Source organism: Chelmon rostratus, chromosome 4, assembly GCF_017976325.1.
Source record: "Chelmon rostratus isolate fCheRos1 chromosome 4, fCheRos1.pri, whole genome shotgun sequence".
Taxonomy (NCBI): domain Eukaryota; kingdom Metazoa; phylum Chordata; class Actinopteri; order Chaetodontiformes; family Chaetodontidae; genus Chelmon; species Chelmon rostratus.
In genome coordinates this window covers 3,764,648-3,790,489 of record NC_055661.1, presented here as the reverse complement: position 1 = coordinate 3,790,489, position 25,842 = coordinate 3,764,648, and the positions used below count along the sequence as shown (strand labels likewise).

General features: G+C 42.0%; 1 protein-coding gene across 1 annotated transcript in view; it reads right to left on the bottom strand.

Annotated features, from left to right (window-relative positions):
* Window positions 1–25,842, bottom strand: part of LOC121606000 (inactive N-acetylated-alpha-linked acidic dipeptidase-like protein 2) — a 472,539-nt gene that overhangs the window by 299,094 nt on the left and 147,603 nt on the right. Inside the window, exons 3-4 of the mRNA XM_041936153.1 lie at window positions 3,175–3,351; window positions 746–923 (exon numbers count right to left, since the gene is read on the bottom strand). Coding sequence (XP_041792087.1) covers window positions 746–923; window positions 3,175–3,343 — 347 coding nt within the window. The 5' untranslated portion in view covers window positions 3,344–3,351. The remainder of the gene's footprint in view (window positions 1–745; window positions 924–3,174; window positions 3,352–25,842) is intronic.

Below are 25,842 nucleotides of genomic sequence, written 5' to 3'. Positions count from 1 at the left end.
GCAGTCATTTAACCAACAGATCCCACAATCCCGCTTATCAAACACAATTGATTAATTAGTTCAAGATTCATCCAATAATGTCTTTCTTGGCACTGAAGACAAAAAAGAGTTGAAGGACATTATACAATGGAAATCAGGACCTCTCGTCATTCACCGTTACCACTAGCCTGACCTCGGTGTACAGTTAGAAGACACAGAGCAATAATCTTGTATGGTATACTTTTTTTATATTATCTTCTATGTTGGGCCAAGATAATACTTGGCAATTAATGATTAAAAGGTAGGAATTTCTGGAATAAACAAGGGAGGTTGTGATTGTACATGTTGGCAGATGAAAGCCCAGAATCACCAATCTGGACATCAAGTAGTTTAGTTTAAACAGGGACATCCCAAATGTGTTGATTTAGCTCCAAGTCAATCAACAACTGCAAATTCAGTGTGACAGAATTCATTGCAATCACTGATTTTCAAGGCTGATTGATCGTTTCAATCAAAAGCAGAATATGGAGAAACCAAGTTGTGTGAAATCAAACCAACGTGGTGGCATGAACTGTAAATACTTCATGATTACTTTGAACAGCTTCATAGTCCTTTAAATTCTTTTGGAAGTGTAATCCTGAAAATTGTTGCTAGATTTGATGACACCAGCTATTAGTTGTAAATACGTAAAAATGACCTACAGTACCTGTAGCAGGGATACCTGACTTGAGTTCTACAAAAGCTGCTTCAGCAGTTCCTGAATCACCTGAGCAGGAAGCAGTGGAATCGTCGCTGGCCTTTATGGCCCGGGGCCCGGGTGAAGTGGGAGATGTAGTTGGGATCTTCCTGGAGTCGTTCAAATCGTCCATGCGGTGAAACTGAGACAGAGGGCTGGATGGGCTCCATCAGCTCAGGGTCCGGATCGGGACCGGGGTCTGAACACCCTGACAGTGATAGCAGTGTATTAAGGGTTAAATTGATGTGCACTGTTTAGAATACACTCACATACAGGCAAGTAATCATGTTGAACCAATAAAATTCTGCTATGGCTTGTCAGAAAATTAAGTAGGAAGAAATATAAGATCATTTGATAGAGACACTATATTTAATTCAAACTAAGTATCAACAAAGTATAGGACAATTTTGAAATTTGACCTGATGATGGCACTAGATGAACAGTGAGGGGGGTCATTGAAAATATTGCACTTCATCCTGAGGACAATATGCATGTCCAAACTTTATTTCATGGCAATTCTTCCAGTAGCAGATGAGACATTTCACTCAATGTCAACCTCAGAATAAAACCAGTCATAACAACAAAGACACTTATTTTGAGTCTGTGCATTTATGAACAAGAGAGCTTCTGAGTCAAACTGATCCACAAACTTTGTTCTATAAATATAATGATGATTCTCATTTATTAGTATAGAAACCTTAGATTCAATGTAAAGCTGTACCATATTAGATTCTTGCTCATTTTTATGGTAGTGTTCGTCTGCTGATCCGTGGGTCGGTGGGTAGGTTGGTCAGCCCACCACTGAACTATGTATCGCAACAATTATTGACTGGTTTTATACAGACAATCATTGTCCTCAGAGGACAAAGCCTACTGATACTGCTAATCAACTGACTAGCACCACCGTGGAGTCTACTTTTGGTTTTAAGTGAAATGTCTTTTCAACTGTTGGAAGAATTACCATGAAACGCAGTCCACATATTTACGTTCATTATAGGATGAATTGTATTAACTTTGGTAGTGATCCCTGACTTGTAATCTAGTGCCATCACCAGGTCAAATTTTTTAATTGTTCAGTATTTTTGGGAAAAGATTATGAACACAGTAATTGTACCTGCTAAACATGACCGTGTGAGCATTGTCGTTGTAAGCATGTTTGCATGCCAACATCAGCCCTAGCACAGCCTCAGTCTCAAAGTCGCTGGCATGGCTGTAGACTTTTTGATTTCAGCGAGACTCTGCATTATGCTGAGATCACAATGGTGTCAAAACAACATGTGTTATGTCGACAATTACAATATTATGATCATCATCAAGAGAAAACAAAGTCTAAAAATCCCTGCATGCTTAGCCACTCTGGACTTTTCTATTAAAGACAGTTGGGTTTGTTTATAACATACGTACGAACAGACAGAAACTGTGCAGGTGAAAACAAACTGTAAATGGAAAACGGAATATAACTAAATGCTTAGTTTTGAAACTATCTGCCCATTTCCTTGAGAATGCATTTATGAGGATAGAAAACCGCCACTGATACGAAACTCCAGGCACAATTCAAAACAGAGTCATTCAAAGCTGAGAAACTCAAGTCTAGCTTTAGGGTACTTATTAAGTTTAAGTTTCTCACTTTTGCAACTGCTGGAAGTGGCAAACCTCTCACATTAAATACAGTATTTTTTCAAAGTGACAGGTTGTTTCAAATTATGGAAGAGATTCTGAAGAATGTGTGTGCAAAAAAACCTTTTAAGATCATCAAAAGCACAAGAAAGAAACTTGTTTTGGCATGCCTGAAAAAAACAACAACAAAAAACTACCAATTTCAAGGTAAATTACACAGGAAACACCAATATAACGAAAGCATGTTTAATTCAAACATGCATCAGAAAAGATCCGGGTGAACCGGGTTTGAGAACACTGCGTAAACAAGACTACCTTATTACATTAAGGCAGGTCGAAGCAGAGCATGTCACAATACAGAAGTACACAGTATAAATGAGATTTAACAGCTGACGTGAGTTATATTTTTACTCATCAAATTCAGTTAAGAGCTGTGACATTCTCATTAATGTGAGAAAATGTTTAATAAATATTTAACAAACTCATCATGTTAACTGCCCTGACATCAATCACACAGTGTTCATTTACCTTTAATGTTATCTGTAATTGTCCTGTTAGCAGAGCAAACTAATCACCTCTGCATAAACACATTGGAGATCAGCTGCACGGCATGACACACCACAATATGCCCCTTCATGTATTATGAGTTGTAAAGTTCCTGTTGCATTACAAGTACTTGCTCACAATGGATTTCACAGCAATTCTAAACTGTGTATCGATTCGTGTTTGGTTAGGTGAAGTTTGGGGGTCTGCTGGCAAGATTGTTGACAGGAGCATTTCAACCTTAACCGGCACAAATGTTATAGGAAATTGTGACTGCGCACCAGTTCAAGCAATCTTACCTGATCTCTGGCAGTCTATATGTTGCATCTGCATGCGGTCCATGCTGGGTCCCGGTTCTTGCAGCTCCTCCTTGTCCAGGTCCCAGTCAAGATCTAAAGCTCCAGAGCAGTGCAGAACCTCACCGACCATTGGGCCACCCTGGGTGTCACACACCTTCCTGTATGCCATGATGTCACCTGGATTTTAAATGCATCAAATGTACAGTTTGAACACAGTTTCAGCAGTTTTTATTTCTAATTAGCCTAATTAGCCCCTTTTCAGCTGTAGTCCTAGGGAAAGTTTCATGAAAAACGTCTGGGGTCATTAAAAAGTTCCTGAGGTAAGGGCTATTGGAAACATTAAACCCAGCACACATTGAGCCCAAAGCCAAACCCTTGTTTTTCTGGCATGTATTTGACAGCTCAACAGAGTGTGCTGCCAGTTAACGTCCATTGCATTGGGTCAAATGTGAGCCAGGTTTTGCTGGAACTCTTTTGCTTGACAACCCTGAGATTTTTTCCAGAGACTCATTGAAATTTATGAAGCTCTGGCCAAGTACACTATCAAAATATCACTGGAGAGGATTCTTCTCTTGTTAAAAAAGCATGAAAAATATCACTGATGGAACAACATGTAATTTGCTCTGTAAAGGTATAAATAATGTACTCAAATTTTGCAGATCCGACCAGAAAGTCCATGCTAATGCAGTTAGAAGAGGTTTTTCTCGTCAGCATAATGCGTGTTGATGTTTGCGAGCCATACTGAGACCTCTCTGTAGCTAACCCAGGCAGTGTGTGTAGAAAGCCTAGTATAAACTGCCTGGGTCAGATTAAGACTGCTCATTTGACTCAAGGTAATGGATGTTGAATAAGTGCTGGATATAGAAGAAAATGGGATAAATGTGGTTAGAAGCTGCTTGGGCTCAGTGACTGACCATGGCCTCTCAGCACACAATTATAAAGACTAAAAGCCCCACAGGCTGGTACGATGCATTTACACACATTTATGTGACTGGTGAAGGTCTGTGTGTGTGCATTAGATCAGACTTCATTAATCTCACAATGGAGAAATTTGCTCCGGAAATCGGACTGCGATAACCAGGAATTGAACCCGGGTCAGCTGCTTGGAAGGCAGCTATGCTCACTACTATACCACCATCGCTATGGAAATGGGTTTATTTGTGCATGTGTGTTGTTGTGTTTTGCACAGGTAAAATGAGCTCTGGGTTCAATACAGCTCCTAAACAGCATCATTAAACCTCACCAGGGCTCGGATCATGCACGGAGACTGTGCATATGTGTGTGTCTGTGTGTGTGTGTGTGCATGTGTGTGACATCTGACTGGGGATCAGCTATATAAAACCTCCCAGCTCCTAGTCTTGGTATGTCATCAAATTTAACAATCCTTTTTACATGCTCCATCATCAAAGTCCACCATGAATGGCCAAGTGAACTGCTGGATCAATAACCACTTGGGTTTAAAAAAATAAAAATAAAAAGTTGAATAAAATCAAAAGCCCCAAAATTATAGTCAAATATATAGACCATTATTCAGTGAAAACTTCCATTACTAGATGGTTTATTCACATGATTACAGGTTCAAACCACCTGGAGTCAAAGCAAAAATCAGAAAAAGGAACCCTGAGCAGAAAATGTAGTTCACTGGGCACATAAGCAGAAAAACATTGTCTGTGTTTTGGGGTCCATTCACTGGCTGAACTGGCTGACGTTCATTGATTCCGTGCAGATATGAATGGCAGGAAATAACAAACTAACGAACCAATTTTTACTGGATCTAATGGGTCAGATTTTGACAATTCATAAATGTTTCTTTTGTAATGACTGTGTGTTGGAATAAGTCTTTTTGGGCCAGTCGGTATCACATGACCTGCAGCCCCAGTTGTGGCCACTACACCAAAATCAGTTCACCGAGCACTGCCCCTGGGGGATCGGTTATGAGTTACACTCACCATGCTTTGTCTATGGGTGAAATACCATTGAATATGGCGCTTGGTTAGGTTTAGGCTGTTTATGGAACCACTGCAATGATGACTCATTAAAGCGTTGCTCATGAAGGAATGGGTGTTATAGGAACAACAAATGAAACGTGTTGTTGGTAAATGTTTTGCAGATACGTTCAGTATGACCATTTTGCAACTCTGCAGACACATTTGTTTCTTTCTGGTACGACTCTTCCACTTGTTACACCATACCGACCCATACAACTACACAAAAATATAATCATTTTGTGACACTGTTGATTGTTACTCAATCAGCTACAATTCCAGATCAGCTCAGCTCTGAATGGGTCACAGATGTCTGAGTGATTGCTGAATTGTCCTTGTTTAGACAGAGTAGCCACTTTTGATTTAGAAAGCAGATTCAAGAAGAAATTGAGTTAGAAATGGGAGAAAAGGGAGAGACAGAGATACGCAGACAGAGGCAATTAGAGGAAGAGTCCTGGAGAGGAGGAAGAGAGACGAAGTGAGGAGAAAAAGACAGAGGCAGTGGCAGAGACACAAAGCAGAACAGCTGAAAACAGGAAGGCAGGAAAGAAGAGGCAGAGTGGTTATAGATGAAGGAGAGAGGGTTAAAAGCAGAGGGAAGAGGTCTGGGAGTTCTGTGGCATCAATCTTCAATGCTCCACCACACTTTCATTACTTCTAGCTCAATGCAGATGAAGGATCCTCTCAGTAAAACAGAACAAAAGTTCATTTAACTGCTGACCTCCTGGTACAGCCACACACACTTCAGTGGGAATTTGGCCTGATACCTATCAATGCTGGAGAGTGAAAGCCTTGAAACTAGATTCTCTTCCTTTTTTTCTTGTATGCACATGGTATTGTGACTTTGGAAGTCGATATGCTATTTAACTTTCACAGAAGCTTTGCATTGAAGATGAAACTGGAGCCTTGTGAAATATGCACAATAAGATCCAAAGGCCTTTGAGCTCAACTTTGCTAAGCAAACACTTTTGCAACACTGAATCCATATGTGTTAGCAGCAAACCAGAAAAGATAATAATAAACAAAGGATGGTCTCTCGCAGGATGGACAGCTGTGTTACCGTTGTCACAGAGACCTGTCTGGACGACAACATCCCGGACACAGCGGTGGACAGGGCGGACAGGACTGCAGCTTCAGGTAAGAGCAGAGGCGGAGGTTTGGTGCTGTATGTACACAATGCCTGGTGTACAGCCACACGCACCGTCAGCACGTTCTGCTCTCCCGATTTGGAATACCTGGCGGTGAGATGCCGACCGTTCAAGCTGGTTAGAGAATTGTTATTGTGGCCGCTTACATCCCACCGCGGGCTAATGCTAAGTTAGCATTAGAGGAGCTGTACTGCCTAATCAGCGGGCAGATAAACGACAACCCAGAGGCGGCTGTGATTGTGGCGGGGGACTTTCCCAAATTTCACAAGTACATAAAGTTTCCTACCAGAGACAGGAACATTTTGGATCAGATTTACTGCAACATCCCTGCTGCTTACAGCAGCTCCACTCCTGGGCAGTGCGGTCCCTGCTGAAAGCCCGGGATACTGCCTACAGAGCTGGAGACAGGCTGGCTTATAGCAGAGCTCGAGCAGAGCTGAGGAGAGGAATTAAGCAGGCCAAGCTCCGGAACAAAAACAAAATTGAAGATCACTCCAATAACAACAACCCCCAGAACATGTGGGGGGGCATCAGAACCATAACGGACTACAAGCCTAACACTCTCCCGCTTAGACACATCAGGCAGCAGAGAAGCCATACACCTACCCCGGCTGGAGGAGCAGCACCAGCCCCTCGTCCTGCAGCAGCACCAGATGACAGTCATCCCAGACAAGCTGGCGCTGAAGCTACACGCAGTGGGTCTGCCTGTGTCTCTGTGCCACTGGATCAGATACTTTCTCACCAACAGGCCTCAGGTGGTGAGAATCGGGAACATCACATCATCCCCTCTGGTCCTCAGCACGGGCACACCACAGGGTTGTGTGCTCAGCCCAGCCCTCTTCACCATGTTTACTCACGACTGTGCTGCCATACACCCCACCAACACAGTTGTGAAGTTTGCGGACGACACTACAGTAGTGGGTCTCATCTCAGATAACAACGAGACCCACTACAGAGAGGAGATACACCAGCTCACCCAGTGGTGTTCAATCAACAACCTGGTGCTGAACACAGGGAAGACCAAGGAGGTCATTGTGGACTTCAGGAGGTCCAGAAAGTCGGATCACGCCCCCCTCCTCATGGACGGAGAAGTGGTGGAGCGTGTGGACAACATCAGGTTCCTGGGCCTCCACATCCACATCTGATCTTTCCTGGTCCATGAACACCTCCCGCCTGGTGAAGAGGGCACAACAAAGGCTCCTCAGGAAACTGAAACGGGCTGGACTCTCCTCTCGGCTGCTTGTCAATTTCTACAGGGCCACAACTGAAAGCATCCTCTGCCTTAGTGTGACAGTGTGGTATGGCAGCTGCACAGCACAGGAGAGGAAACCCTTCCTTCCTGACCTAGACTCTGTATATGAAGGCCGGGTCAGGAAGAGGGCGAGATCCATCGCCACGGACCCCAGCCATCCAGGCCACAGACTGTTTGCACTGCTTCCATCAGGAAAGCGGTACAGGAACATCCGCACCACCACCACCAGACTGAGGGACAGCTTCTTCCCCAGAGCTGTCAGAGCTATCACCCCCAGCAGCCCCCCACTGGAGTGAGAGACTGTGAGGACTATGAGCCACTGCACACCGCACTTTTACACCTACACCTCCACCTGCACCTTCTGTGTACTATTTAAGTACACACACGCTTACCACAATACCACAATATGACCATATATTTCACATGCTTTGTCATATGTTAGCTTTGACTTTGCTGATGTTGGACTGCATTGCAAAGCGAGTAATACATGTAAACTGCTTCACATTATTACACATTGCACCTTTAAGTCCGGACTAGTGCTAAACTGAGGTATTTGTTAGCCTTCCTCTGACTGCTGCTCCACTTCCTCCTTGTCATTTCTAGTTAGATGTTGCTGATGGTTGATGTCTGTGACTGAAACATCACCATACTTCAAAGCTGTTTTTGAATAAATCATGTAGATGGGGGCGACTTTTGTGCCTGTTGTCCCAGCTGGATGGGTCACTCAATTTTTAAGGCTGCATCCTTCAATGTGGTTTTGAGAATAAATGAAACAACAACAAAAAAAAATGTTGCTCTTTGAGCTCATAGCAACAGTTGAAGCGCTACCTTTACACCTATCTTGACCTGATTTTACCCGAGGTGACAGTCCCATCATCATCATCATCTTCACAGTCGCTGTTTGCACTACTGTGAAGAGAGTCAGTTTGATTTTTCATTCCTCAACTTTACAACAAAGTGAAAGTGGCAAAAATAAACAAGCCAAAACAAACAAAAGCTTCTGTCAAGGGTTCTGTTGAAGACACTGGCTTCCTTTACATTTCAAAATGACATTAAATCACCATCTTTTAAACTAATATCTTTCACCATTGTGATTTAGTGGAGGTGGAAGAATCAAGGATTATATCAATGTAGCTGCGGAAATCCAGATTTTGCATGCTGTGGGTACAAATATATACATTCGAATGAACTGTATGAACTTAGGACTTAGCTTGTTTACTCGGAGAGCTATTGTGACTGACTGCCACTGGCACGTTCCCGGCTGGCTAGCACGTAAGCGGTTCCCTCGCCAGCAACAGGAATTTACCAGCTAACCATGCAAGTAGTAAGAGAGGTCTATGAGGACGAGTAGCAGAACTACCTATTTCACAAGCATGCATGGATGAACTTAGCTATGCCACCGTCTGATTTGGGTATGTGGTCACAAAAAAGATAGCTGTTGAAGGTCACACACACTACACACCATTTGAGAAACATCAGAGCTAACCACAATTTTATTAATCTGTCCTTAATTTTCGTATTTTATACTCAAATTAGGTGTTTTAATTTATTGTTTTATTGCTGTGAGACGTTGTTTCTTTAGCTTCTGTTTTATTGTGCATTGTTTCTATTTCATAGACATTATGGTTTAGTAGATGGTAGATATATTGCATTGTAAGTTGATACTGTATCAATACTGACAATGATAAAGGAAATGGAGTTGCCACAGTGAGAAAAAAAAGGCTAATCAATTATGTAGTTCATTTAATGAGTTATAACTACCTCCATTATATGCAATTGCAGATGAAAGTAGGCTTTTTTTTCAGTAGAAGTCATTTACAGAGCCAAGCCTGAGAACAAATTCTGCATAGCAAATAAAAAGTCTGATGCAACAGCTGCTCTGTTTGACCTTCACAGCTCTCAATAATCAGCAACAGCTCTGTGGCTTTGAAGAGGTGAGGAATAACAACATTGGTATGCTGGGACAAAGACCCCCTTCAAATAATTTCTCTGATATTAAAAACTTGGACGCACACACACACACACACACACACACACACAGATCTGCGTAAGCCTACTACTACCACTAATACTTCTTCTTCTATAGGGAGACAAATGCAGGCTTGGGGAACAAAGTTGTCTTTGATCTTGTCTCTTTTAGCGCCAAACAGATTGACAGATCATCTGCCATATCTGCTCTCTTTCAGGGCTCTAGAGTAGATTCACCTCTCATTCATAAATTACTGCAACGCCGGTGTGCTCGTGAGGCTGTCGAGCATGTTTAGTGTGATCAGGGCGGAGAGACAAAGAGCGAGAGAGGGAGAATATTTCCCCAAACACTCCTCCTCACCAATCATTTCATTTGACATGACCTTGTCAGCTGCCATAGTTTCAGATCACGAAGCGAGCTGTCAGTCACAGCTTTTCTGCCCCTCCCAGGGAGGGCAGAGGGAAACGCTTGCAATGAGCACAAATTATTCATAATCCCACATAAATTATAAATTAAGACAACCTCAAAGTTGCCATTCAATGTATATTTTCACTTCAATAAATAAAACACAATCTGGTTATACAATAACCCTCAGTGCCCTGATGGGCCCCCCAGTGATAGTCAAAGATAATGGAAGAAGTGGTGAAAACCACTTGGGACAAATAAGAAAAGCAAGCGGCAGTGTAATGAAATGACTGAGTGTCTCCATGGAGACTTGGTTCACATTTTGTGGCAGTCGGTGGCAAATGAGGTGCAATCATATGCTTGCAGGAAGCCAAAGCTTGATCCCATGTGTGGGAGTGTGAAAGTGCAAACTTATTTGCAAAATGACAAATTGCTGGGAGTGTGTGATACAAGTCAGCTTTTATGAATAAATGAGTTTGGTGGCATTGCTTGATGGACATTCAGTAATGGTATTGTGCCTCTCTTCGCCGTGTAAACAGGAGAGAAATATACCTGTCAGTCTTTTTTAGTCTTAAATAGTTTGGTGACTTCATTTTTAACCCATAAATCAACTGAACACTTCTTTTTTTTCAAGCTAAATATTTTGATCCTCCTACATTTCAATTTTGTTCATCTTATGTTTTAAGTGGATCAAAAAATAACTAAATAAAATCCTAGCAAAAACTGACCACATGCAAATGCACTCTGTATTAAGATTTGAATAATACGTTCTCAAACTCTTTTTTGATTTGGTGCATGTGTCAGCACACGCAGTTTACAGTATTAGGTCAAATGGTTAAAGGTGCAGATTATTAAATCTGAGGGGCACAAATGACACTTGATACATGTTTTTTTACTTTAGTCCTATTTGCAAGGGACAAGTATTACTGGAACTCCCTAAAAACTTGATGTTTCACCTGGGGTGGTGCCTTACATCCTGCGTCACACAGTGCATTGTGTGCCTGATCTCGTCAGCTTGCACTGGGGCATCTCATCACTTTTTAAATAAGCTCGCTAAACCGTAACATAAAAATTGTTTATTAACATAATCTTTTCCTTAACTCCCATCTCCTACAGGATTTTTTTTTTTTTTAATATTTGCTCCTTGTACTGCTGGCATGGCTGCAACAACAGCTAGATTTCCCTGTAGATTATCAAATGACTTCTACCTGACTGTTGATAAATTCTGAAATTGACGATTATAACTTTATCCTGGAAAATATGTACAACTAAATAGTGCTAATATATATTTCAATTTAGATGGACTAAATTATATCCAACAACAAAAATCTACTCAGTTTTGGGTCTGTGTTCTGATATCACTGTAGTATCTTACATCGATGCATTTTGTCTGAAGACACTGTTTGCATCTCACACGAAACCAAAGGTCAATATTTACTGACCATTTTGACCCACACCGTGATCTTTTCTTAAACCTGACTAAGTAGTTTTGTTTTTTGAACCTAACCAAACCGAAAATTGAAACTAATAATAATAATCAACAAGAAACACAATCAATAAGCCAACTAAATCTGAAAATCAAAAGTCATCACTGACTTTGGTTTTCCATGGCATTCAAGCCTCAGTGTACTGAGGTTTGACTCATTCATCCACCACGACTTGCTTCTTGCACTTTGTCCTTGTTTTTGCTACATCACCTGACTTCCTACAGGCTTTCTGGTGGAAAATCTTGAAGGCAAGCTTCTCAAACAAGCACTGAAACAGGCCTCCAAGGCAGAACATCAGTTTCCATGCACATAGGTGTGTGACCAAACAGAAAAATTATAGTAAACTGAGACTGAGACAGTAACTCCCCTTACTGAAGCACCGTGCACTACTACACTCCACTTTCTGCATGTTTTCCAACCATAAAAAGACCTTTACAGCTCATGTAGATCTTCTGAAATAAAATAAAATATATGTCATGACCACTTGTTTCTATCAAACATATGTGCTATAGCAAAAAACCTAACCTAGGCATACTTTCCCCAACGGCATATTTTAAGACATAAAACAATGCTATTCTGAATCAATGCAATTCTTTGAATAGCACTGTAATCTTGTGATTTGAAAAAAAAAAAAAAAAATCACCACAACATTATCCAAATTTATCCAGAATCTGAACTAATGCTAAATCATTTTTATTAATTAATCATTTGATGAGTTATGATTTATGCTGTTTTAACAAGCTAGAGACGCCATCACAGATTATGACATTACACTTTGAAAAAACAGTTTGAGAAATGTTTAAAAAATAAAGATTATGAGTATGTGGAACCATCAGACAGACTCTTCTATTGGACACAGGAGGTGAAATACAACACACTGTACTGCAGCCAGCTGTGGTACCTAGCTGGCAGTCTGTTGGTTTAAAATCTGTCACGTGCCTCTCTGGTGTCTGAAAAGAGACAGAATCAACACACAGCTTATTGGAATCCATCTAATAGTGCAGCCAAAGGTAGACTGTTCATTCCTGCATGACATATAACATGCGTCTCAATATCCATCCATAACCACGGCATCAACATCTGCCCAGTGCCATGTAGCTGTGAGAGTTTGTTACAGGCTGCAGGGCCATCAGAGAAAAACCTTTATTTTTATAGTGTTCATGAATTAAAGATGGCTTCCCCTGGGGTGTTAAGGGAGAGTGGAGGCTTTATGGATCTCTCTCTCTCTCTCTCTCTCTCCTCCGCATTAAATCTTCTGAATACCACAGGCCATGTCTCAGGATGTTAGACACGGAAAACAATAACAGCCAAACATTCTTATCTAGCTGTTTGTTTGTATTTCTTCCTCTCAATACCGCGTTTCTTTCTTGTTCTCTCTCTCGCTTCTTGCCCCTGCTCTCACTCTCGCTACATTCCCGGCTCTGAAACTTTGAGCCAGTCCATTAAAAACTGCATTACCCACAAGTCAACAGGTTATGTAGTCCATTACGGCTGAAGGTCAGGTTTTCTTGTTCCATGGTGGGTGGATCTTGGAAAGGAGAACAGGCAGATGTGGATGGGTGGCATAATGGAAACATTCTGCTTCAGAATGCATCAAAACACACAACACAAAACATCCTCACAGTGTTTTTAGCTGTAAAAATAGTAAGGACCTCGATGTTTCACTTAAGCCACTGGAAATATATATATATATATACACACACACACACACACACACATTTTAATCTGCAGGGATAAGAATTTGGCCAATGCTGGTTTGGTCAAACTGTTGTTTCCACAGTTGACAATGAACTTCCACATTCAACAAACATAGAAAGCTTTAAAGTTTGATTATCCAGTCTGGGCCAATAAACTACATGTGTGGTATTAACTAGTGAAAGAAAGTCATGTTATTCACCTTGCTAACTATTCCATCTACTTTGAGAAACAACCCACTCTGTTATGCTCCGTGATAAGAGATGAGAGTGCATGAGTAGCACCAACCTGCAGCTTGTGGTGCAAGTTGTTGATAGTACTGGATAGTCACTGTGGCGGCAGAGTTGCACCTTGCAGCAGAAGCAGTTGGCAGCCTACGTTACTTTAATGGTGCCTTGAGTCTGATTAGATTCTGTGGTAAGTTACTCCATTGTTGCAGATGCAAAGTTGGCTTGTTGTAGTTCACATATAATTTCTTGGGAGAACAAACTTACAAAAAAAAAAAAAAGAAAGGGTAATGCATGAAGATGCATGGTAAATTCAGCAATGTAATAAACCATAAACAGCAAATTTGTCATCCTGTTTTCATTTTCATATCTTGTGATGACAAGCACACATCCTTCTATCCTTTTCAGCTTTCTTTCTACACTTCTTCAGCAATGGGGTCTGGTTCAAATGAATCTCTTTCAACATGAAATGAAATGTGAAGTAATCCATTTACAACTTGGAGTGTTTATATTGGGAAATAACTTTTAAAATCTCCACCTATAAAGCACTGGAAACTACCCATCCTCCTTGCTGATCATCCAGAGCATTTAATATGATGACTCTTGCTCTTCTTGCACGGGATGTTGAAAAACACAAACAACCATGCAGACTATTAACTTATGGTTTTGGACCTTCCCCTGAGAAAATGTGTTCTGTCTAATAAAACACACATCATATTATCATGCTTCAGGTTCTGTTTCATTGTAATTCAACTGCATTCATGGTCTTCATCAACAGATGGACATACTAGCATAGCATCGGCACCTTCCACACACCAAGAACACCAGTTAGCTCAGAAAAATGGACCCTCCTACACAGATCACATATTTTCAGTGAGGGGGAGGTGCAGCATGTCCAGGGAGAGTCTGGACCAACAGGTACAAGGAGTAGATGATGAGGATCCTGTCCCAGCTTAGGACTAGGACAGACATTGGTAAATCAGTGGGGACCACCGTAAGCACACTAATGGGACTTCCTTACATGGATGTGCTATCAGATCATCGAGGCAAAGTCTTCAAGTTACAAGCCGTCCGCACCTGCTAGAAACCATTTAACACCTTAAGATCTCTGCAGGAACACTGTAAAGACTAGACAGAACAAGGGGCGTTTTGGTGAAGGTGTGTTACTTCAGGTAACGGTGAGACACGGCGTACAATCCAGGAGGTCCAGCTGGAGTAACAAATCCATGAATGTGACGGTTTATCAGACACCAAAACGCTGAGGGAATTTACAACTCTGGAAATGATCATGATGCCTGCCATTCTATCTTTCATTGCAACAAATGGGAGGTAAAGAGTAGAAATATGATGAAATAAATAGATAAATGAAGGGGCTGCATTCTTTCATGCATGGCTGGTGTTGCTCTTAACATGGCTTTACACTGACTGAACATTAAGGTCAACTAATTGTGAAGCACACACAGGGAGTGAGAGTTGCTGAACGCAGCAAATAAACAAATGCAATGTGGGCCGGTCACGTTTGGTTCACACCGACTCACTTTACTAATTTCAGCATCGGGTATCCACTCAGACTGGACCGGGGCATTCTAAGTCATTGCTACTAAAAGTCCATATTTGGGTCTCGTGATGACAACTGAACCAGCTTCATCTGCTGATGATGTAGCCAAACCTTGAGAGTTCAGAAGATGACTTTGAGTTTAATTTATTTTGTCTTGTCTCTTTTCTGTGAAGTTGGTATATTTAGTGGGCACCTCACTGCACTTACTATGTACTGTACTGTCCTCTAAAGCAAACTTTATCCCTTAAAATAATCACCTTTGGTACATTATTCTGTTTTAACTAATGGTCACACCTGGATGCACTGTCAGTGTATTTAAGAAATGGAGCAGGAAACAAGAGCGGCACTTATTAAAATATAGCATTTAGTTAAATATGACACCAATGCACTCTTAATAAATGACCATTGTTTTCCTTATTTTATGTCAGTGTCATATTAGATTTCCTCCACCATTCAGTTGAGAAAACACATAGCCAGATATGTATAAAATATTTGATCAACCATTACTAAAACCCTATATGGCATGCATCTATGACTTAGCTAATGTGTCTTTTAAAAGACCCTGGACCTGATGACAGCCATCAGAAGTGTCTTTGTGAATTACCAGCTGTTAACATGCCACATACTGGGGATGTGTAATAATCAAGACGATGGAATTTTGCTCGTGATGCCACATCCTGAAAAAAACCCTTAGGGGACTGGTGAATGTGAGGTGATTGAAAATTATGTAAATTTGAATTAAGCTTGAAGACTTTCTTGGTGTGAAGCAGCAAAAAGTTGATCTATATGGCCTCCTTCCATACGAATAAACTCTCTGCAGCATCTTCTTTAAAAAGTGTGATGTCATGTCCCGTCGTGTTTGTTGAGGTTTTGTTCACTGGCGTCATGTTGTTGTCTTGCACTTCCTGTTTTATTGTGGAACCTAATTTCCCTGTCGTTTCAGGCCCTTGACTTCCTGGTGTGTTTCCCGCCTGTCTGATTGTCTGCCCCACCCTGATTGTCTCCACCTGTTGCTTGCTACCTTGTGTATATATTTTCTGCTGTCCTGCGCCAGATTGTCTTGTATAATCCATGGTTCACATCAGTCCTGTCTCGTTACCTTGTCTAGTACCTTGCCTTGTCGACTTTTGTGTCCTTTGTTTCTAGTTTGCCTTTTTGAGAATATCCTTAGCGCCTTTAGTTATTTTTTGATGACAGAACTCCTTTTGTTATATTTTGTATATTGAAAGATTTTTGTTATTAAAACCGGCCTTGAGCTTTTTTTGATTTCCAAAAGTGTCTGAGAGTTTTGCATTTGAGTCCAGCCTCCTTGTGCCTGAGCGCTTTGATAGAACAATCTGGCCAAAGATGGACTCACCAGACTCTAGTCACTTGAAGAATGCCTTATCAGCTTAGGGGAGCCGTCTTCACAAACATGAGGATCAGCTCCAGAGCATTCAACGCGGTGTAAAAGATCTCTCAGGTCAGCTGGAGCTACAACAGACGGTGATGTCTCAGATCCAACAACTCACCCAGCAATTCCAGCGCATGAACAGCCACATGACGAACGCCATTCCACTCCACGCAGCGGGGTTTCCAGCAGCTCGCCCGTCGCCACACCGGTCACACCTCCTCCATGCCTTGCTTCATATATTCATAATATTCAGGCGATTCAGGAGATTGCAGAACCTTCCTGGTGCAGTGCGACCTTCACTTCAAGCATGACCCCGGTGTGTATGAGAACGTACTAGCAAAAGTTGCATTCATGCGGCCAAACTGAGAGACTCAACCAAGAGTTGGAAACCTGCCTTCGCTGCCTGATATTGCAAAATCAGACAACATGGAGTGATCACCTGGCATGGGTAGAATACGCACACAACACCCTTCCCACATCAGCCACCGGGATGTCTCCCTTCCAGTGTGTGTATGGTTTCCAACCTCCGTTATTCGACGCCACTGAGCAGGAAGTGGCAGTCCCTTCTGCGCATGCTTTGGTGAGAAGATGTTGGCGCACTGGGGCAGCTGCGCGGAGCATGCTGATGAGGAACCAGACCCGGGTAAAGGCGGCAGCGCATCGCCACCGCAGGGCATCACCCTAGTACACACAGGGCCAGAGGGTGTGGCTGTCCACCCAGGACCTTCCACTTCATGTCCATTCACGGAAACTGGCACCCAGGTTCGTTGGACCATTTCCCATTTCAAAAGTTACTAACCCTGTCTCTGTGCGTCTTGAGCTTCCCAGGTCCATGAAAGTGCACCCTACGTTCCGTGTGTCCAAGATAAAGCCGGTTCAGGAGAGCCCGCTGGTTCCCACTACCAAGCCTCCTCCACCTCCTCGATAGGTTGACGGGCCTTGAGCCTTTTTTGATTTCCAAAAGTGTCTGAGAGTTTTGCATTTGAGTCCAGCCTCCTTGTGCCTGAGCGCTCTAATATGTGATGAGGTTACTTTAATTATTATACAAGTGGGTTACAACATATACACAGCTGACTGTTTCGAGCGGCAGAGGCCCTCAATGTGTGACAATGATACAATCCAATACAGCACATTCTCTTTCCTCTTGAGATGTTCTAGCTGACAATGACATGTCTCCCCAGGGCCAATGTACAGTAATTACAAACCTGTGCTCATCCACAAAACTACTCACACACACACACACAGGTCGTTTTTTAACTGTCTGTTTCTGACAGCTGCTACCAGCCACATCTGCTCCTTTTATCTGACAACAGCATTGTGCATGGCCAAGGGGAGATCTACACCCACACAAACATACACATTCACAGGCGTAAACACCTCCATCTCCCCATCCCTCCAACCCTAAACACCTCTCCTGTTTGATCTCCCCCATCCATCCCCCTGTTTAATCCCCGCTTCTCCCTTGGCCTCCACCAAATGAAATGCAAATAGCCCAGCATAACCTGGGGCGTCATTTATCTAAATTAGAGCGCCGGGTGTGGATCCCCATGGGGCGCCCATATGCTAGCGCAGTTAGCGTCATTAGCTTCATTAGCACGTGTCAGACCATTAATTACACATCAAGCCTATCAGTTAGCTGGGGCTTGGGGTTCCCATCTACTCTGGACTGGTGCGCAGGAAGGAAAGAAAGGGCTGTTATCAGTGTGAGTGCCGGAAAAATACTGTCTCTGAGCACCTTTTGCTATGCGGCAATCATTTGAACAGGACAAAAATCCTCCATGAAATGCATTTCAAATTTTTCACATCAAGCACCACAACATAATACACTAATCACGATGATCACCCTTTAATTGAAGGCTCCGTTCTTTGGGATACCATCTGTTAAAGTATCTGTTGTGAGATGTGACCTCGAGCTGTCTATGTTATAGACGATGAGGAAAGAATTACAAGATGAAAACCTTGTGGATGGAAAACTGGTCGAAACATCTTATATTTAACTTCAAAATAACAGTAAGCAAGCCAATTGAGCCCATTCAGCGACCCCTTTGGAGCTCCTTTCATCAAACGAGGACGTTTGATGAAGAAGTCAAACATGTGAGGGCTGTAAAGATGCCATTATGCTGAGAGGGCGTGCTGGGTGGAAGTACATGCAGAAAACGGCAAACGTGTCTCTAGATTTTATTCTTCAGTTTACTTTTGTGATAAAACCTCTGACATTATCTGTCATTATAGGAAACATAGTGTTACTGTAGCAGAAGTCAAGAAGAGCCACAAAGTCAACAAACTTTCTCTCTTTATATCCTAACAAATGACTTGTAATTCAGAAGAGGTTTTTGAGAATGATCTCACATTCGTTCCTGTCTGGAGGTAAAGGTTTTTCAAACATGGTATGTTTATGTTTGAATACAAGAATTGCAAGCAAGATACTTTTCACGCTTTTATTCTTCTCAATGGTCTATTTTTTTTATCAGATATTCACCCTTCTTCAATTAAAATCATTTCCATTTGCCTTATTGCCATACAATAATAGGCACAAGTTAGAAGTCGACAGTGATGGAATTTGTTATTGTCCTTGCCAGCTTTCAGACAGTTTACAAAAATCTTATTTCGTGTTGAACCTCATGGTAAGATAATTCTGTTGGTTGTACATATCTGCTTATTCTGGGTTGTTTTTTTTTCTTAGCAGTTCTTTTCCTACTGTTTATGCTTGTTTAAATTTTATATGCATTAGTAGATATTGTTTGTGCTATGAGTTCTTTATTTGTTTTGTTTCATTTTTGATAAGTAACAAAGTCATTTTCAAAATTTTTAACTGAGGGGAGCACTTTAGGCTTCCTCCCTCCGCTCAATGTGACTGACTCACATTATATATTTATACATGTCACAGCAAGAAGTAATAAAAAATAATGATGGCTGAATCCCATTTAGCTGCTGGCTCAGTGTCACACAAACAGAAAGTATCCGTCTGCAACTCATGAACGTGAACATCAGAGTTGTAAACGCACTTGCACTCTGCCTCTGACTGGCCTACTCTGATATATTTGCTGTAACCCTAAGCAGTCGCACTCCTCATGGCTAAACCTAACCAACCCAACCAATGAAGGCCTGTCTTGGGAAATAGCTGTGAGTGAATGATGAGCACAAGAAATCATTACAAAGGGAAATCATGACCAACAGTTGCTCCACCCAAATCAAACTCACAGCTTTTGTGAAGGAGCAGTTATCTCAGTTTCCCCAACAACACGTACACAGACTTGTAACTTACAAGACTACATTATAAGAAATCTGCAGCCTTTGGCGCTCCTAAAAGTATTTTTTTTGGGACTGTGAACTCCAAATTCAAAATGTGAAGTATGAGTGGGAACTAGTTCATTAGTTCATTTAATCTGAATGTCTGGCTGGTAATATTGTTGACAGAAACACATTATCCTTGAACTAGAGGTTGACTGAGAGACTTCTAGGCTTTGCTGTGACTGAAGACATGCCGTGGCAGTTAGGGGATATTCTTTGCCCTGAGGTGAGCCTTTCAGACAGCACTTTGGGCCCTTTCAGACTGACAACAGCCCTCTGGCAAAACAACACAACGGCCTGCATCAGTCTGGGCGGGTTGCTTATTGTACTGATGAGGAGATAAAACATGATCTGTGAAGTTCAATGTAAAGGTTTGTCAGACACAGCAGGAGCACTTAGTGGTTGACACTGCTTTGAGTCAGCAAGACTAAACAAAGAGTAAAAAGCAAAATTCGTACACTGAATGCGACATGCTACACTGTAGATTTTGTAGTACTTAATAAATACTTAATTCCCACATGATGATGTGGCAAAGGTTTTTTTGGGCTACGTGTTCTCTGACCCTCTGCAAGTGTCTCAATAAATGAGGAACCAAACCTTTTTTGGAACAATGTTTTTGATGGTTAGGATGAAGCCCTGAGGACTTGTGCTGGGCTGTGTGACAATTCTGGGAGTGGCGACTCTTGGTACTGCCACTTCTTACGACATCAAGTGATGCACACTTGCTCAAAAAGCATTTTCCTCATACACAGTTATGAGAAAGGCAGCCAGTCCAAAGGAGCAAATTCATTTTTCTGGGCATTACAAATCCCTCCCACTCACTCTTTGTATTATCAGAATACAGCTACATACAGCTACAGGAAAAGAAGAGCTCTGTGATTACATTATTTTATCCCATTTGTGTGTGCAGAGAGCCAAGAGGAAGTCATCTGGCTTGGCGGAAAGAAGTCTCAAAAGTGCATGCTCTCGGCCAGAGAAGGACTCGAGTGCACATGCTCTATGGGCCCAAAAAAGCAGAAGCATGAGGAAGCATGCCTCCTTGTTGCTCTTGCAGGCCGACATATTGACTTGCTGGCAGCATCTTGGCTGGCTAGCTGGCTGGCTGGCTGGCAGGATATCTGGCTGTGGGAGCCAAAACTGGAATCTACTGGAATGTAAGACAGAAATGGCTAATGGAATTAAAATCACGCGTATGTAGGAACAGTAATTAATCACATGATGGACTGTGTTGTAACAGGACAGTCAACGCCTGCCATCGATGAGAGCCCGAGGGTGCCAAGGAAAAGTCCTATTTTCTGAATAAGGTTGCTGTTTCCATCAGTAAATTTTGTCTCTATTTCTTGACAGCTACATGTTGAGCACAGCTCTCAAAGGCCATGAATGCTCAGTCAATGACGTGTAAAATATCTCTGCAGCCATTACTATACACTCTGCTCTGTGACACTGAAAGTGAAGTACCTGAGTTACACATTTTAGCAAATTTACCACAACAGGAAGGTGAAGTTTGGAGAAAATACTTTCATACCACCATGAGAATTGTGATTCTTAAACAAACCTGACATTATGAGAAAACATTCCATCCCCCAGATATTTGCATGTTTCTCGGTACAGTGTGTTCCACAACATAACTGTAATGTATTCGATGATGCACTTAGAAATCCGTAAAAAGTGTCAGAAGGAAATCAGAGAGGCAGACGAGGTTGTTTTGCTCTCCCATCCTGATGATGAACTTCTGCTTTGTTGAAAGTCACACCTTCTCTGAAGTCCTCGGTACACAAACACACAATTACCTCTAAATATAGCCTGGATCATGCTGCTGAACGGCTAATGCACATCACTCATTATCGCCTGCCACTATCACAGTGCGTACACACACACAAACACACAAACACACACACACACACACACACACACACACACACAGCTGCACTTCTGTCTTTGTGGGGACCCTCATTGCATTCCCTAATCCCTTACCCTAACCTTAACCACCAATTGAAAGCCTTACCCTAACCCTAGCCTAATCCTGATTCTAAAATAAGCCTTGAAAACAAGTCTGAACCATTTAGCTCCTGAACACAGTCTGGAACAGGTCCAGTCCAACAGTCTGATTGTGCTGGTACATCCAAATCAGTTTTATAATCTGCTCCACAATCATGATGTGTGTCTCCACATTTAGACATTTTATGTTAGGCGGAGGCTGTTATTTCTGTTGCACCTGTGCAGCTGCATCACTTTCATCCATGCTTGTTACCTTTTCTTGGAGTAATTTTAATTGGACTATAAACACAACATGGAGGGAAAATACATGTTAGCCTACACAGGCAAAAAACACAATAAAAATTCATCTTTTTGCTCACTCAGAAGAAAAGAAATGAACTGGATGGAGCGTTTGTTCAGTTGCATCGTCCTACAACGAAAGTACATCCATCCTATGCTGACTCCTTCCTGCTGGTGCCCCCTCGAGTTTTCTTTTTTTCTTCACAGCAGCAACAGCAGCAAGATAGTCAGGCTGTTGTTAAGGTTGTGGGTGTAATCATATTAAGGCATGGCACTCTTAACCAGCAGCAGAACCACTTGGCTAGGTGAGATGCCTGATGACCTTCACCATTTGTACCTGACACACACACACACACACACACACACACACACACACACACACACACGCTACATCCACACTAACCACCTCATCACACAGTTGCACACACATATCACATTATCAGAGCCTGACACAAACATAACCATATACCACAAACCATATACATATGTATGTTTTGTGTTTTTATCTTCAGCTTCAGGCACAATTATTCAACGTCGCACATCGTACTGCGGCCCAAATCTATCTGGCAGTCCTTCAGGCTATGTGTGTGTGCCATGTATGAGTGTGTTTCAGTTTGTGTGTGTGTGTGTGTGTGTGTGTGTGTGTGTGTGTGTGTGTCTACCTGGCAGGGTTCTCAGCCAGCCTCAGAGAACAGATGGTCCTCCAGCAGGTAATAATGACCCAAGACAAACTCTTAAATTGATTATGCCTTTGTGAGAGCAGAGATACAAAGTATGACTGCCACAGAGAGAGAAAGACAGTCTCTAAGATGAGGCTCAATCCAAGTATATGATGTATTAATGGAGAAAAGCAGAAGGAAAATGGTAACAATCCTCAAGACGAACAATTTTGTGAGATTGCAACCTTGTTAAGTTCGCTGAAGATATTCTGTCAGCAGCAATGGAAAAGGTTTTTTCTGGTAGGCCTGGCACAATTGGTTGAATGTCATTATCACCAAAGTCATTTCTTTGTTTCCATCAGCTTTTGACAATGAATAACTGTACTATCACTAGAAAGAAGCACGATGGAGCAAAAAACACAAGCTGTCAGATGATCAGACAGATTGCAAACAAGCCAACAGTTTGTCCAGATTATCTAAACCACTTTATTTGTCTTATTTATCGAATACATCAGCAATTCATTATCTCGTGAACAGCATTCTTAAATTTCTCTATGTCCCGACTCAGATTAGAGAACGTTTACTTTGTGACAGTCTGAAACTTCAACTTCTTCAATCCATCTATAATTTCTTCAGTGTATCTTTGTGGCAAGTTTTGATTTTATTGTTTGTTTTTTTTCGCGTTCCTCCACAGCTGTGTGACATCTCCTCCCCAGTGGAACTTCATTGCCTTCCACGAACAAATAGCCTGTTTTTAGTCACATGCAGCATTTTGGTTTGCCCACCCGCTGCAGTCAAAAATCACTGGTAACAATGAAAGTGAATGCAACCAAAGGCACTGAACTGTGCACAACATTATTGTTGTTGACAGATGAAATGGCAAAACATATGTATAAGATCCAAGTTTTAATAAACCAGAATTATCCTTCAAAGGACAATAAAAACTTGCTCACAAGTAAGAAACGCATGTTAACTGTTACAATGGATTAATCTTTCTTCCGTCTGAGGTATATGATTTTAATTCGACATTCAGAAAGCTGATGTATTCACGTCGCTCCAGTTGGTGGAGACAGGATGTTTTTGTGAAATTTCAAACATCTCTGCAAAATTTGCTCGACAGCTGAAAGGAAAATGTTGTTGCTCACAGCAAGAAAGAGAAACAAGGACAGAGAGATTCTGAGAGAGAAGAAGCAAAAATTAATTAATAGCAAGGCTGATAGAGGGAGGCAAGGAGAGAAATGGCTGAACGTCAACGTCATCTCTTTCACATGCATGCAGACATTTACACACAACCCTGAGTCAGTGGGTAGTTTATATATGAATACACAAAGTATCCAGCACAAAATGAGGCAGACTCACAGCAGGCGGAGTGCCCTTCCTCCAGGGCCTATCAGCCACCATTGGCAGTGAGTGCAGTGCCTGGGCTGAGTGGTCGTATCACAGCCAATAGCTCAATAAAGAGCTATTGGCTGTGGGGATGATGCATGCTGATGAAGACAACACTATAAATGAGCACTAAATGCAACAAGGTGAAGATAACACCTATTTTGGGCCACACACAGACTCAAAAATGATCATATACAGATTCACGACCTGCTGTCCATGTACAAAATCAAACACGGACCTCTGGCAATTCAATGCAGTCATGTTTCAAAGCTTTAAAAAGGCTTTAAAGGCTTCAGCGTGGATCATGCCAAAAGGGGCAGCAGTTCAGACTGTGATTTCCCTTATGCCAACGGGCTTGAAAGTGTTTCTGTAAACATTTGATTCACTTGATAAATGCACAAGCTACCCTTGGAGTTGGAGATTTGTTTGCGGTCTTTGCTTTGCCCGTCAAATCTGTGCATGTTCGTATGCAGATGTGGGGCAACGCACAGTGGCAGCTGATGACGTCAAAGCATCCATGCCTTTTGCTTAATGTGAAAGTCCACGCACTGCGTCACGTTCCACGTCATCCACTCATGCTGATTTCATAGTAGCATAAAACACTGAACTAAGATGGCATCAGCATGTTAGCATTGTTATTGTGAGCATGTTAGCATGCTGATGTTGGCGTATAGCACAGCCTCACAGAGCTGCTATTGTAGCTGCAGACCCTAGTCTTGTATATTTATATATCAGTCCTAATGATTATGATAACATTTTATTGCTAAAATCTGAGAAAATGGTGGCATTGCCTGAATGCAATCCAACAGTGTCTGGGAACGTGAATGGTCATGCAAACTGATTGTAAACAAATCCACAGTGTGGGCATATTATCTACAATCAGGGAGTTAATAAAGTGTTATAGATCAAACTGAGGGATGATATTGTGGCTGATCTTAATCTCGTTATAGATGTGTTTGCAATTCTCTTTCAATAAAGTAACCCTATTAGACCAGGAGCGCTATTTCACACACTTGATTGATTTCACTCGCACCAGAAGCACACACTATGAGCCAACACAACAGCGATAATGGATATAATGGCCTTCCCCGGTGTTGTCAGGTCACATGGGGCACATCAGCAGCAGCAGCAGCAGTCTAAACAGCCTCATGTAGGCATGCCTAGATACTTTAGATCAACCAGTAATGGCATTGTGCATAACATCAAGAAACCAGCTCAGCCTCACCTCCTCATTTCCCGCCCTTGCTTTGCTCAGAGTCCTCTCCTTAATCACTTCTCCACTGGAAGTCCTTGTACGGAATTTTTCAGCTAAGTTAAGAACTGTCTGAAAGTATTCGCAGAATGTTTGTGATTATGGCCGCAGGGCTGGGTGGGAAGATATCAGCGGGGGAGAGATGTTTCATAACATCAAATCTGAGGCCAGAGGGATGTGAAGGTTTTATTTTTTCATGCTCTCCACAACTACATTGATCTTTCAGCTGTCACGCCTCCCATTTCCAGTTTTAGCCTTCTCTTCTCTTATTTCATGAGAAAGCTGCCAGTTATTCTGTCTGTATCTCGTTATATTTCACACACACGTGTTCAGTGCCGCACACACAAACCTATACACACACACGCGCACACACACACACACACACTAGACTGTCAGATTAAAATGCATTTGTTGTGTGTAATCATGCAAACACACAGACATACAGTGATATTTAATATTTCCTTCTAATCTTAGCCAAGTTTGACAAGGGAAAACAGAGACGACAAAGTCTTCCTCTCTCACTGCAGGAGAGTTGACCTTTCACATGCATGCAGACATTTACACACACACAGCCCAATAAATCACATGAGGGACATTTAGAAACATGTAGCTCTTATAACCATCACTACAACATCATGAGAATGATGCAATATTAAATGCTACAGGTAATTCACACACACACAC